The 15,117-nt window shown below is 38.1% G+C and overlaps 1 protein-coding gene across 2 annotated transcripts in view; it reads right to left on the minus strand.

Annotated features, from left to right (window-relative positions):
* The window catches only part of ABCC8 (ATP binding cassette subfamily C member 8), a 68,017-nt gene that overhangs the window by 19,734 nt on the left and 33,166 nt on the right, over positions 1-15,117 (minus strand). For both annotated transcript variants that reach the window (XM_031613885.2, XM_090140526.1), the window contains exons 15-23: positions 14,461-14,536; positions 14,266-14,371; positions 10,350-10,385; positions 9,090-9,125; positions 6,069-6,167; positions 5,106-5,190; positions 4,093-4,173; positions 2,852-2,989; positions 355-480 (exon numbers count right to left, since the gene is read on the minus strand). In XM_031613885.2, coding sequence (XP_031469745.1) covers positions 355-480; positions 2,852-2,989; positions 4,093-4,173; positions 5,106-5,190; positions 6,069-6,167; positions 9,090-9,125; positions 10,350-10,385; positions 14,266-14,371; positions 14,461-14,536 — 783 coding nt within the window. The remainder of the gene's footprint in view (positions 1-354; positions 481-2,851; positions 2,990-4,092; positions 4,174-5,105; positions 5,191-6,068; positions 6,168-9,089; positions 9,126-10,349; positions 10,386-14,265; positions 14,372-14,460; positions 14,537-15,117) is intronic.

A 15,117-nucleotide genomic window follows, 5' to 3' on the forward strand; every position in this document is an offset into this window, starting at 1 on the left:
TTCCAGCATGTAGCTACAAAGCCACTGCTGCATAAAACCAAAGGGCATCAATTAAGTAACTGACATTCACTGCAGTTTGTCAATCCCAGCTCTCAGTCTTGGGCTTTCACCTTGGACAGATATTTCTAAATTAATAAGAAATAACACTAGCATCTTGTTCATTTTATGCTGTAGTATTAAAGAGAAAAAGTGCTTTGGAGAACCCCTTATGTGCAAATGTGAAAAAATGTCACCTAATGAAATTAGTAAATTCAAGTACATCCTACACAAACAGCTGTCAGAACTGCACGTAAACAATGCTATTCCCATTAAGTGGCCCAATTTAGCATTCCTTAGACAGGACCCAACAAAAACCTTCTCCAGCTCCTGGTCCTGTCGATTCATTAGTGTCTTCCAGTGTTCGAAAAGCTCAGTCTCGGATTTCTGTATGTCCTTGAGTGTTCCTTCTCTCTGGATGTAGCCATCTTTCATCGCTATTATCTAAGAAGTCAGAAACAGAAGTTGGGAGGTCACATACATCTCTCTTTATTTTAAGGGTACACTGTTACACTGTTAAGTGTCAGAACTTTTCAAAAGAATATTTCTATGAATAAATTTGTCTTCTTGAATCAGTCTAGTTATCTCTCAACTTCATCCCTTTTACTTGAGAGGCTAAAAAATACAGAGCTTCCTCCACTTCACATTTTTCAAAAGGAAGGCTGTAGGAAAAAATGTAGGAAAAAAGAATGGGGTCCTCTTCAGCAGACAGTAGAAAGCACTGCTGTCTAAATACAAGTCATTAGCAAGATAAGATGTTAAGAGTTCTCTTGCCTCCTAAAAGGAAAAGGCTTTTAGCAGCACACTGCGCAGCATGTTTTGCCCTCATTCAGGCAATTAGGTATGAGCATACTGGCTCCACCGTCTGTTTGATACCATGGGCCTGATAAGGAAAATCTCGGGATTCTGAATCCCTAAAGCTTTTAAAAGCATAAATGGTGGACACAGTGTAAAAAAAAAAAAAAAATTATGTCTACAAGACAAAGTCTGAAGAGTGAGGTTTCCAGGTTTGTATCAGCGAAACCACATTGAACACATAATGCAACTAACTTAACTTTGTATCTGACAAGGAGAATTGGAAAATGAGGCGTGTGGGTTGTAAACTCAACATGACATCATTAGAAGATGGTTAATGTAGTGTTTATTTTCTCCTTAGAAACTTAGAAATTTTGATGGAAAAAAATAGGAAATGCATTCCATTTATTAGTGAGAATTTACACCAGAGGAAAATAAAAGTAATAATAAAAAAAAGCAAATGGATCTTTTTGTGGTCAGTTCATTCACAAATCCTGAAATAGATGGGACTCTAAATTCTTAGAGGGTTTTGCTATGGTCATGTAAGAAGGCCATCACACATTTCAGATATTTCTATTTAAAATTCCTGTAACAAAACCAAAATAAGATATTTTATCTGCACTGCAGTGTATAAAACTTGCTGAGGCTTATTGAGTCCTTTGCTTTGGTAAAAATTGTCAATTCTCTCTTAACAAATAATAATTATTAATAAACTTAATTAACACAAACCTTTCCTGTCCTACAGAGTATTAAAAACAGTGTAATTCATGAAACATTACTGAAACCTACTTAGAAGGTAATAAAAACAATTCTCATTGATTAACTCATAAAACAGAGACACCTAGAAACGAGTCTGACATTTGGAAAATAAAATGAGAAAGATGATACTGGATATATACTGGATACAGGAACATAGCTGTGCACATTAAAAAGCTAAGGTGGACTTCAGCTGGAGAGGAAGAAGACAGAAAATTCCTGTACTCAGAGACACCAGCAGCAAAAGCAGAACTGCACTGAGAACAGTGCTAACTCTTAAAGGTGTACAGCTGAGGGACAAGGTCACAGCAGACACAATAGAGGATAAATGCTTCCCACTAAAAATATGACCAGAACAAGTTTAATGGCTATCTGCAGCTTTACAGCAGACCAATATGAATCACAGAAAGTAGCTGAAATATGATTATTGCTTGAGACACAAAATAACTGCTTCTATAGTCCATGCAAGCTGCAAATGACTGAGAATTCCTGCTGGGAGGCAACGCTGCAGTAATCAGTTTTTGTGGGCAAGGTGTTGTGGCTATGTAAATGCAGGAGAAATGCAGTGCCAGTGTGAGCCAAGAAACTAAAAGAATTCCAACAAAACAAATCTCCTTATCCTATACGGTCTGTTTTACTTTCATCATTTATAATTGCAAACTGCTACAGGAAGCACGCTTTCATTTTTTTTTTCTGTAAACTTCAAGACGCAGCAAGGAAGCAGAACTGAATAATGCTTATTTCTTAAAATTCCATCATCATACAGTGGGAAGAAGAGTTTTTGATGTGCTATCAACTGCTATCAAACCTAAGGAAATGCCATTTTTCCTTGCATTTCCACACATCTCAATAACCACAAATGTCATAAAAAGGACCTTTTTCTGTGGTACCACAGACAAGCTCCTGGTAACATCACAGAGGCAAATACATTACTCCAACATTTAGTTGTTCTGAGAACAAAATTTTACCATGTTAGAAATGGGTTTAGATACTTGTATTTTAGACACAGCCCATTTTCATGAGATTATCAAGTATCAGCTCTAGGAAAAATCAGACCTGTTAAGGTGTTCTACAACAGGAATTCCAAAATCACACACTCCAGACTCAACTGTCTAACTTATGCAAGACCTTAATTGTGACTCTTCTCACTAAACTACCACTTGGTAGAAAGACAAAGTGAGAGTCTTGTTTGTAGAAGACATATTTGTGCCACTTCCTTGCCTCCTAAAAAAAATATATATACATATATAATGAGTTTTCTTACCCAGTCAGCATGGGGCAAGTACTGCAGTTTGTGGGTCACTAGCACAACTGTACGCTTGTCTTCTCTTAGCATTTTCAGGATTCCTTCTTGCATGAGATGATCACTTAGGTGAATATCCAGTGCAGAAAATGGATCATCCTGTCATGAGGACGAAAAGGCCAGCTTGTGAGTCAACATTAATATGATTTAAGGAAACTGGTGCATGTTATTACTGGTAAAAACAGTTAGATCAATATAGACAATCAAAAGAGGTCATGAGAAGATCAAAACTGTTCAAAGGAGAAGTTTTCTTAAAGTTCCCAACAGAGCTGGAGGCAGTCTGTTGTTTTTTTTTTGTTTTTTTTTTGTTTTTTTTTTGCAGTGAGTACTCAGACATACAGTAATGTCAGCTGTGTAAATGCCAGGATTTCCCAAGGCCTTCTGGAAACTGCACTTCTTAAAAGATGCACTTCACAGCCTTAGTAATTGCAGTCTGTGATTTCTGTACAACTCAAGACAATGAAGCAATGTGTACTGATGCATATGTTATCTAAACTGCTCCAGATATGGTGACAAATAGAACAGTTTTATTTCCCATACTTTCCCTCTTATGATTTTTAAATTATTTTTTAAATTCATATAATGAAATTTTATTAACAAAGCATCACAAAAGGAAAAGTACTGATCTGTTTGATGATCCTCATCAGATGAATTATGACCTATGCTAACTTCATCTTATTAAAACAATCAATTACAAGCAATTAACTTAGGAATAAGCTAATCTGTATCATCATCTATATATATTTTTTTCACTTAATCCTACTGGGCTTCCACTCTTTTCCACAGTACATCTGCTGAAATTTGGGCAGGATACACAAAGAGCAGTTCAGGGTGGGAAGACAGCTTAGTTTGTTGCAGAAAGGAAACACCTTTGACACAGGACAACATTCATTTTATGCCTGAGACAGCTTAGGAATGTTATAAATATTGCTGAGACTACCAAACTTCTGGGTACAGATTTCTGGGTAAATACAAGATTCAAAATAAACTTCAACAGACAGAGGGTAAGCATCACCTTTCAATTTGTATCCTAGTATCTGTCTGTCCACAGCATTTACAAAACACTCCATACCTGCAGGCTAGCTAACAACAGATATAAAATAAACAGCTTAGTGAAGCACAATGTTCTGTGTGCTTCCCATGAAACACTGTAAATGCTTACATCTTCTGATTGCAGCATAAACATAATGGCATCTACTCACCAGGAACACAACATTTGTCTGCTGGTATAGTGCCCTTGCCACACTGATACGCTGGCGCTGCCCTCCAGACAGATTAATACCCTGGAGATAAGCAGGAAAAATAAAATCAATTATAAGAACATCAACTGAATATTTATATTTTTGATTGGATTATCTGGACAAAAACTCAGAGATGTTTCAAAACTGTAGGCCTGCAGGGGAGCTGGGAACACAGTATGCTGACTGTTGGAGAAGCCAGAGAGGTCCGTCTGAGCTCTGTATGGATGAGGGGTGAGAAATGTTTAATGGCTGATGGCAACACAATGGTGCAGGCAGCACGTGGATGTTCTGCAGGTAGTCTAAACCAGCATCTGAGGTCTGCTACATCCTATCTGTATTTTACACCTGTATGTCACCATACTGTATTAGTTCCATCAGGCTCTGTATCTGTATCACAACGACTGCAATCAGTAGCTCCTGCAATCCAGCTGCAGTTTTACCAACACCATAAGCTCTCACAAGCCAACACTGCTACCAGAAGGTCTGCTCCTCCTCCCTGCCACTTCATCCCATCCCTCTACTTTTCTCTTTCTGTTCTACACTCATTTAGCTACACAATGACTTGGGTTAAGAACTAATGCTCTTCAGATTAGCATGGTAGTCAGTGAGGCGATTAGGCATGGAAACGTGTCCTTGTTGCTGTGTGAGTGCAAGTGCCACTATGTGTCTGGGTATATTATTTATGGAATTGGCACTTATTTTTAGATTACCTCCAAATAAAGCAAAATATGTGCTGTCAGCAGAATTAGTCAAACACTTTGATAGCAGCACATTTAAATCGTGGCACCTCATATAAACGACAGTCTCTCTTTGTTTACCAAACAACCAGCTTTCAGACTAATGACTCAAATGTACACTTACCAAAAGATGACCTTTCTTGACAAATAGCTGGTAAGATTTTAAGAACATAAGAAAATAATAAAGAACCTCTACATATCTAAAACAAAAATAGAAGCCTGTAGCTGTTTACTGACCCTCTCTCCAATCTGGGTTTGGTCTCCGTGAGGGAGAATGTCAATATCAGGCTGGAGGGAACAAGCATCAATTACTGCTTTGTACCTGTGGGAACAAAAAAGGTAATGCAAAATCCACACAGATACTGCTACAGAAGCACATTTCCTACCTGAAGAGGAACAAAGTTAACCAGCTGGAAAAATCACACGGTGGAAAATGTATTTGTTAGCCACTAATTGTTCTAATGGGATCTCTTTCAACTGCAGGCAAGTAAATACCATTTCAGCTAAGAAGAAGAATCTTCCCAAATACAGATACTGAATAGCTAAAACCAGGCAAAAGAAGAATAGCTTCTTCTATACTTTATCATTACTGTTTAGTGTTTAGATGCATTTCTAACCAGAAGCTTTGTTTCCTGTTTCAATACCCAAGGATGGTAGAAAGAAAGAAACAAACAAAAAAATGCATGCAGGATGTGAATACGTGGCTATCTACTTATTTAGGGTGGGGAGAAGGGAGAACATCCTGGAATACCCACAGTAACTTCCAAATCTTTTAGAATGTTTTGTGGTCATTTACACAGAATAAAAAGGCAGCCCATTAATCCTTTCAAGTATACCAAAACCCGAAATCTTAACAGACATTACTACTGCTCCCAAACTACCACTGACCAAGGCAATTAAACTTGCCAATTAGGAATAAGGAAAAAATACTGCATGCTGCACAAATGTGGCCCTTGGAAACCAAAATAGTTCAACACTTCAGGCCAAGTGAGACTGAACTCTGTCTCATGTCTTTCAGGAAAATCGTGGTCAAAGCTCACTGTCCAGCACTCGGTGCCTTCTGTCACATTCAGGCAGGTGGACTGTTTGTTACTGGAGTGGGACAGGGCCAGTGTGCCAGTGCAGAAGGTGTAGAAGTATGCAGCACCACTGTTCAGCTAAAAGGAGAAGAAAGCATACAACAGGGCTGAACCCTATTACCTCTGTTTGTTGAAAGAGCTTTCAAACGTGATATTCTCTTCCACTGTGGCATTGAGCAGCCAAGGCTTCTGTGATGCATATGCTACTGATCCTCTTTTCCTGGAAAAACAAAACAGGAGTTTCCAGCTTACCAGTGCAATAGGGATTATTGGAAACATTTTTGTGTGTGTGTGTGTGTAGAGACACAAAAATCTCAGAAAAGTGCTGCCTTTCCTTTTTGTTCTGTAGGGCAATTTCCAAAAGAACCCTGCAGCTGATCACCTACTTGAGAGCTGGTTCTCTCAAATATCAGCTTGTTCCCTCATTTTCTGCTGTGAGAGAGTGAGTTTTGCAGAGGCTAACTCCATAAGCCTGAGCAGTGCAGGTGACAGGAAAAAAATTACAAAAGACAGAATCCCAGCTCTGTCTAGAGACTAATTAAAAATGTATAGCAGATGACACCAGTTAGGCAGCACATTTCAGGAGAGCTATTCAAAGAAGATGCTTTAATGTATTAAAAAATATAACAACTCCACACTTAAGCAGAGGCAATTCTCCCCAGAACACATTTATTTTCCTCGCTATAAAAAGAGAAATTGAGTCATAAGGATTCCACAGTTAACATTTTTCTATTTATTTGTCTCCGTGAAAACAAAAACAAGGACACAAAAAACAGTTGCTAAATCTCTGCTTGTGGAATTGCCCCCATCATGCACCACAAAAAGGAACAACTTTTCAGAGGATGGCCAACAAGATCTCCTGATGCAGATTTTCTTTAATCTGTATTATCATTATTACGACTTAAAATGTATCTGCCTGCTAACTGTTTCTGTGGCTACCTGCACTCTGAGGACTCAGATGGCAGAGCTGGGAGAAAGGCACGATGTTTTATTAGAACACCTGATACTGCTGGAAAAACAGACAAACTCATTGGCACATCATTGTTTCTCCAGAAAAGGGCCAAAGGAAGGATCATATGCCTGAAAGCGTATTTGTTTTCCTCAAAGCTATATCAGCTAATTTAACAGAAAGCTCTGACCTCTCACCCAACATAGCCTTTGTCTGCTAGACAGCCTCATTCCAGTTAGACCTGCATGCAATTCTAACCACAAGGTGGAGGAAAAAAAATTACTTTATAATTTTTTGTAATTCCTATCAGGAGGCAATATCACTTGCCCTGCTCATTTTTTCAGCCTTTCGCCAGGCTTGCTTAGGCGTCATTCTAGGATCCAATTTTCACTGATGATCTGAAAGAACACGCAGTTATGCTACCTTGGTAGCATGCTTCCCACTTCGAAAATCTGATTGCTCATTAAAATTTAATTTTGTTCTGTGAATTCTCTTACTGGAAAATGAAACACAGATGAACACACACACACACAGACAAAAACCCCTATGCAGCTCAGCCTGAACCCTCAAAATCTAATTCAAAAAGCGTTAATTTCTGACTCAGGAGGGAAAGTATTGTTTCAATTAGTACGCAGTTCTCAACTTCATGATTGAGACAAAATTGCTTTGAGCATTCCAAGAGGAACGTGTATTCCCTTCCCCTCTTTTTATTGCTTCAAACTGTGTTGTGCCTTTCCTGCTATTAACTCTCAAAACGATCAGAAAGTTACTTCTATTTTATCTTTGAAAAACTAATATTGAAGTTTTGAGGAAAAAGGTCTAAGAAGTTTTCTAGGAAGTATTCTTTCTTTCAGAGGTACACTCAGTCACACTCACTCCATGCTGAGAGCCATCACAATGTCTACAGACACCATTCACATTCTGGCTAAGATTCTGCTGTTAGGCTACTAATTGCACTGCAAGGAACTGGGGAACAAGCATGGAACTGGCCAAAATTCATTACAATTTAAGAATTTAGTAAATCTGTCTAATATAATGTTAAGTGCAAACTGATGCTAGGATGACACATCAAGGCAGATCATGCTTTTCACATGAGAAGGGAGTTTGATTGTACAAGGAACGTACAGTGTGTCTTCAGTGCTTCTCACAGTGAGCAGACAGTAAAAAAAAAAATTACTGAAACTGGGAGATAAACAGAGGCACGAATTCAGAGAACAAAATATTCTGAAATGGAGTGTGCAATGTTTTTTCTCTGAAAAGCTGCCTCGATTCTACCTAATATTTCATGCTTAGAAGACTTATTGCCAACAAATGGCTTAGCAGACAAAGACTTAGAAGGAATTTATTTTTGTAGGTGGAATTAATTGCCTCCTATCTCTGGACTGCATAAACAATTATATTTTCATCAGTGGAGCGTAATATTTCTCCTCTGATAACACGATATACTGAGCATAGCCTCTTAATGATCACAAGGATGCAAACAGCAAAACCCAACCCTAGAATAATCAGGGAAACCCTCCCTGATCACCCTGGAGAGGACATTTTTCATGAGATCAACTCTCTTTGTTAATTTAGCAGCAGAGACAACACTGTCAGGACTGTCTGAAGCTACTTATCTATCTATCCTCACACATCATTTTGGAAAGTCCAGTAGGCTCAGAACTGAAAATAAGACTAGTTACTGGACATTCATGTATGAACCTCAGTGCTCTAGCAAGCATCAACAACTTTAAAATGCTGATTTTTAAAGGAAAAAAAATGTAGTTATAATGGAAGTTGAATTATTGTACAAGAGGAAATATTACACAGTAGAAGTTTTTTTGTGTGCATTGGATTCATGACTACAATTTTATCATGATCATTTTGCACAATTCAGGAATTTCTAGCATTAACTCAAAACTGAGCATTCTCCAGACACAAGCAAAACATGCCCTGTTCCTATATTATTGTTTCATCTACATAAAGGAAAAAATATGCTTCCATTATTTTCAGCCTGATGCTAGGATATGGAACATTTTCATACTGAACACCCTGATAATTAAAGAACAAATGTTTTGCCATTACTGAACGATGAGGGTCACTGTTAGTAGTGTGGTGGTTGCATACAGACATGTTTGGCTTCTAAAGAAGAACAATTCATTAAAAGCAATCACTTCTCAAGACTATTACCATTACGTTTTTAAAGTGTTGTACCTGAATTCCATTTCAACAGGAGATTCTTTCTCTGGGCTGCAGGAAACAAATACAGATTGTTATTATTATTATTTTCAATTCAATAATTTTAGACAATTCAAAAATGCCTTAGTGTGCTATCCCTGTGCTGTAACTAAAACCACAACAATTTAACTACTCTCTTAGCTATGCTAGAGTCATATAGACCTAAAACTGGTATGGTTAAACCTTCAGTTTTGACAAGCGTTAAACAACATTGCACAAAGTATTCAACACCTGTGAGCAAATGCTCAAGATCTCACACAATTTTAGCTCACAAAAACGCACAACCCACCTATGTCCTGAGAGAACCAGAAGTATTCAATGAGATGCCAATGCAACAAAGCCACTACACATATTCCTACAGCTTATAGCCAACATGGCAGGGACTCGCAGAATCTATGATAAAGTAGGCAATTGCTTCATGGCTTTTTAAATGTAGTTACACAGTACATAGTTTTAATGTACTTACTTACACAGCTTTGTGTACTACCTTACTTTGTTATACCTCTTTAACAGTTTCAAACATGTGAATGTCTAATTCTGATCATATTTCTTTTGTACCCTAATGGGTTCAAATGGTTTCACTTTTATTCATCCCCAAAACTGTTGTTTCTCTTATGCAGAAAGAGCTACAAGATTTCCAAGTATCCTTTACCCATGAGGTTTAGGTTTATGCACCAGTGAAAATGACAGAAGAACATCAAAAGAATTTGCTCTCTAATAAATTGTTAAGTATTCCAAAAATACAAGCTGAGCTATGTTAACCAAGTAGAAATAATTTCCATCCAAGTATCCCTTGCCAACAGATGGACTGATCTGCAGCTCCTCACACTTCTCATTTTGTGTGTGTCTGAGGAATGCTAGTGTGAAAATGAACTCAGGACAGGATGCAAACAATGAAGAGAAGGGTTAAGAGGAGAATTTGCTTTAATAAATAAAACCTTTAAAACAACACTTGATACTATACTTTCAAGTACAGCATTACGAAATCATCTGATTACCCAAGAGGGAGATTTTCAAAAACATGCAGAAAAGTTAGGATATGATTTTCAGAAAATGGAAACCTTTTCATAAAGGAAATCCAGCACCTATTTTCATGAGTCATATTAAAAATTGCATTGTAAAGCAATGAAAGTTTCACCTGATTCAGAAAATCTGAAGTGGGATTTTAGAAACCTTTGGTTCCTCCTATTGTGATGAACTTAGTCAGAAGACCAACACTTATATGTGATACCATACCTGATATCTTCCCCCATCTCGCTGTCAGAAGTGCAGCTGCATCACAAACAGAAAGCAAAATTGTTTACTTAAGTAAGCAAAAGCAATCTGCCCCAGAAAGGAAAGCTATTAAATTCCATTTAGTGCACACACTGCAAACAGTATTTATCACAGAGCTGCAGTGCAACATCTGTTCCTTCTGCAGAAACTGACTCAATTTCAGCAGTCAAAAAAACTGGCACCTTTTTTTTCCTCATAAACATTTAATTTGACTCAACAGGTGAGTTCACCTTCATTCTTTCCTGGAGGTGCCACCAGAACTGAGAAGCCGTAGTGTGATGAGAACAGAGATCCATTAAGTAGACTACATTTTAAGGGAAAACAAACAGGTAATTTGTGATACTGTATTTTTCCATGACAGGAAATGCACCTTTGCAGGTCGGTATGAAAACAAAATCCCACCTGCAGATGACTTGCACTGTGCTGCATTCTGCAGCAGCACTATCCCTGGGGATGCTTCTGTAGAAACAACCGTGGGCAGGTCTGAGGGATGAACAGCTTCGTGTTTTGTGATTTCTGAGCATGTGCAAAGATGCTCACAGAAAGGGCAGGGCTGTCTGACAGAACGATCAACCAGACTTACTACTGAAAGCAAAATCACTTCTGCTGAAAAAAATATGAAAAATCTGTGTTGAACGATTGGAACAAAATCAAGGAGGAACACAGCTCTTCATGTTTTAAAGGGAACTTCAGGCTAACATTACCTAATTATAATTGTGCAGGAAGGAGAACTATACCTGCAGGTTAAGAGTCTGGCTTGAAAAACTCTTAGAAAAATTAATACATAGTAAAAAATGACTGTATCTGAATTCAGTCTACTATAGAATTTGAGAGACAGCTAGCACTGGTACCTTTACTCTGAACAAAGTTACATAAGATGAAATTAAGTGCCTGGACATTTCTGAAAGTTCCAACAAAAACATATTTATAAAAATCGATGTACTTTTTAGGCATCAGAATCACATCATTGTTGTCATTTGATGAAAACAAAGAGACAGCTCCATATTGAGAACAGCAGGAAGAAATCCACTGTGAACAACCTTAATGAAGCCACAACCTCCCTCACAGTATAAGATTCACATGAGAGTATAGATGTCTTGTTTAGGAACAAATGATGTAACACTGAGCTAATTATTTCTCATTTAGGTCCATCTTCTGATATTACATTTTCCAAAAAGACACTGCAGACTGCTCCCTGGAATTGGACTGGTGCTTCTTAAAGTGAGATACTGCCCAGAAGAAATCAGCATGGGGTACACTATTTTTTACTCAATAACCAGTCAAATCAATACAATTTGCCATCTGTTCAGAATATAATCATGTCTTCTCTATTTTTATAATCTCTGACCATACTGTAATATATTCATGCCACACATGTTCTCAGCCTGCTTTGGAAAATGGGCAGTAATGAGTTGGATATTCCTGGCATGCAATGCAATACAAATAACAAAATAAAATACCAAATGAGCCAATGCTCACGTCTGATTAGCTAATTCCTATTCCAGTAACAAGTTATTACATTTGAAGGTTTTGAAATGAACCATTTTATAGGAAGCAAATAAAGTTGATATACTGTTAATCCTGTTTTCAACAGAGCATGGAATCTCAGAGGAGGGAAATGATTTATACAAGGTTATCCATTAGACCAAGGGAAGGGCCAGGAATAGAACCCAGATTTCCTGAGCACCGAGTGACATGTCAGCAGGGTATATCCTTCACATCCATAGCTACAACCTTGGAGGAAAGGAAGGGGACAGAAATTTGGAATGAAATAATGTAGGACTGTTCAATAACATGAATGACTGAAGCTAAGTGTTTGTTTCATCCCAATGAAAGAACTGTAACAAGGATCTTAATGACTTTGGTGACACATTGTTGCTTCAGCTAAGACTATACAGCCTGGTGATTACTTGATAAGATCACTTTCCTTGCATCTGTGATAATATGGCACACACCTGGTCAGGCATTAATGTTCTCTTATCAAATTAAGGGAGCACACAGGTGTGCAGCCTATACCAACTACATCCATCAATCTGATTATACCACTGCACATGATTGCAGCTCTGAAAGGTGACATGAAAAAATAATCTGTGCCAGTGTTGCCAGCAGTTACAGTGCTAAGATTGTTTCAGCTGCAAGCCCCTTTGTGCTCGTTGGACAGATGGCCAAGCTAATGTGATAACAACTGAATTTTACCTTGTGATACTTTGACACATATAGAAGGTATGAAAACACATTCTGACCTTTATGCTGTTTAGAAGTATGTACTTCATAACAAGTGCTATTTAAAAACACAGTCTAGTCAGAACCATCATGTCATCTGCTTTAGTTTAGTATCAGACATTCAAATTACTCTTCTTAATCATGTAATGTCATACACAAAAAATTGCAGCCTTGCTGAAATGTCATTACTCCACTCAATAAGGCTTTTTCTAGCTATGCTCTGATTCTCTGTTTAGGAAAATTTGCATTAAAGGATATTCTGCAACTTTGGCTCCCGTTCTTGACACTCTCACAAGCCAAAAGGGTCACCCTTCCTCTGTTTCATTTTCCACAGCTATAAACCAGGAAACCTTCCTCCCTTGTACTACCAAGGGATATGGTAGTTCTGAGCAGTGTGACTGACATAAGTACAAAGGCTAGATATAAATAATATCTTTACAAACACTCCAGGAATTCGTGAGAACAGTTTCACAGAATCAATGCAGAAACCATTAGGTAACAATAGCCTTCTGTCAATCAGAGTGACTTAGGGTTGTACTGCAACTCAGTTCCAACCAAATCGTTCCTGTTCAGTTGAAAATAAAATTATTTCTTTAGATTCTCCTGCAGTTCATCAAGCTTTACAAGTAATAGCAGGTTAGCTATAAACTGCAGATCTCTCAGCAGTTTGTCAATGTTTACCTACAAATAATTGCATCCCTAAAGGCAAAGTGTAGTTTGTGTTACCAGGAAATCTAGTAAACAGCCTCATATAAACAAACCAAAAATGTTCACACACATTGGTCAGATTATGAACTAGAGATGGCACCAATTATCAAAAATATACTTAGGAGTTGCAATACATGATGCAATCTGTCATTGAGTGGAAGAGTTAAGGCCAAGCTCTGGCAGCACAGCCGTTGGACTGTAGTAGCATTGTTTCCTCCTTTCATGGTCAAGGCTAAAGTCAGAAGTATAGCCTAGGACAGCCTGTATCTGGCTGTTAGAGCACAGCTGCTGTGTTGGGAATGAAGGCCATGACTATCTTCCTCTCATCAAATCAAGCAATACATAAGCAGGATGCAACTGGGGACTATCCTGAGGTCACTGTCACTTATAAAAACATTCTGAGTTTCTCATGCATTAAACCTGTGCTACAATGGAACAAACACCTAAAAACACAGCCAAAGACCTCTCCTGGTGAGCTGTTATCTCTTCACAGCATTATTCAAAGTCCCATGCTCAGGCCTCAAAGCAGAAATGCCATTCTGTAGCAGCACATTTCAGCTGATCACTTCTAATTAAAAAGTATGATGTTGCTAACATTGCTGGAGTGCAGAATGCCCACCTATTTCATGGTGGATAGAGATGGCCAGGCTGGACAGGGCTTTGAACAACCTCATCTAGACAGAGGTGTCCCTGCCTATAGCAGTGGGTTGGAAGTAGATGATCTTAAAGGTCCCTTCCAACCCAAACCATTCTATAATGACGATGATTCTATGATGACTCATCCTATCTGGGGGTTCTTTCTGAATTGCTCACCTGCCATTAGGGCAAGGTTTTTCCTCTGGACTGTACAACTACAAAATCCTTGAGTCCACAAATTCCCAGGACAAATTTTGATCTTTTTGTGCATTACTATTCAACTCAAGTTCGATTTTTTAAATAGCACTACCTGCTCCAGGATATGTTTCCAGAGATCTTCTGCATCTCACCAAGTATGGCCAACAAGAGAGATGACTTACCACAGCCAACTTGTCCTACAATCATCGTTAGCTGACCTGCAAGAGAGGGCAGCATATAATGCTTCAGATTTTCCAAATGCTCATGGAACACCATCTTACTCTGTATACTTGATGTCACTTTGTACCTTGAGGGATTCGAATATCAATGTTGGACAATGCTGGAGGACCTTCAGGTGTCCAGGTGAAAAATCCATTTGTGATCTATACCAAGACAGAGCAAAATAAGAAAGAGAAAATCAGCGTTAGGACTGACTTCTTTTTTCAACAAAGAGATACCTCCACTGCTTTCATTACACCTAGTATCAGAACAGAGTTAGCTTTTTCTCAACACAGGAAACATTTTTGAGTGACTGATTTTCTGAAGGCCTGTATTCTCTTGTGCTACAATCTCTGAATTCAAGAAAACACAACAATAAGATAATTGTGGAAAATTCCCAAGGGAAAAACAGTTTCTTATTAGGGTTTGTTTTGTTACTTGCAAGATGAGCACACAAAATAAGTGAAATGATTCCAACATGACTAAGTTTCATAGATGGTCATGGTTTGCTCTCTGCAGAGCACTGAATGTCAGCCTAGACACACTGCAGCATATACTGCAATTATACATTCCAAATTCTGAGGAGATCTGCAGAACTGTCCTCAGAAATTAGATGTTGCTGCCTTTACATTTCTGATGTTGTTTCTTTTATATTTCTGATACGATTCTCAGATAATCTAGGCTTTGTTAGATACAAACAATATTTTCATTTAAAAAGACTAAAAACAAGAAACAAATCTGTTCA

Source organism: Phasianus colchicus, chromosome 5 (assembly GCF_987193195.1).
Source record: "Phasianus colchicus chromosome 5, bPhaCol1.hap1.1, whole genome shotgun sequence".
In the NCBI taxonomy this organism is placed as follows: Eukaryota; Metazoa; Chordata; class Aves; order Galliformes; family Phasianidae; genus Phasianus; species Phasianus colchicus.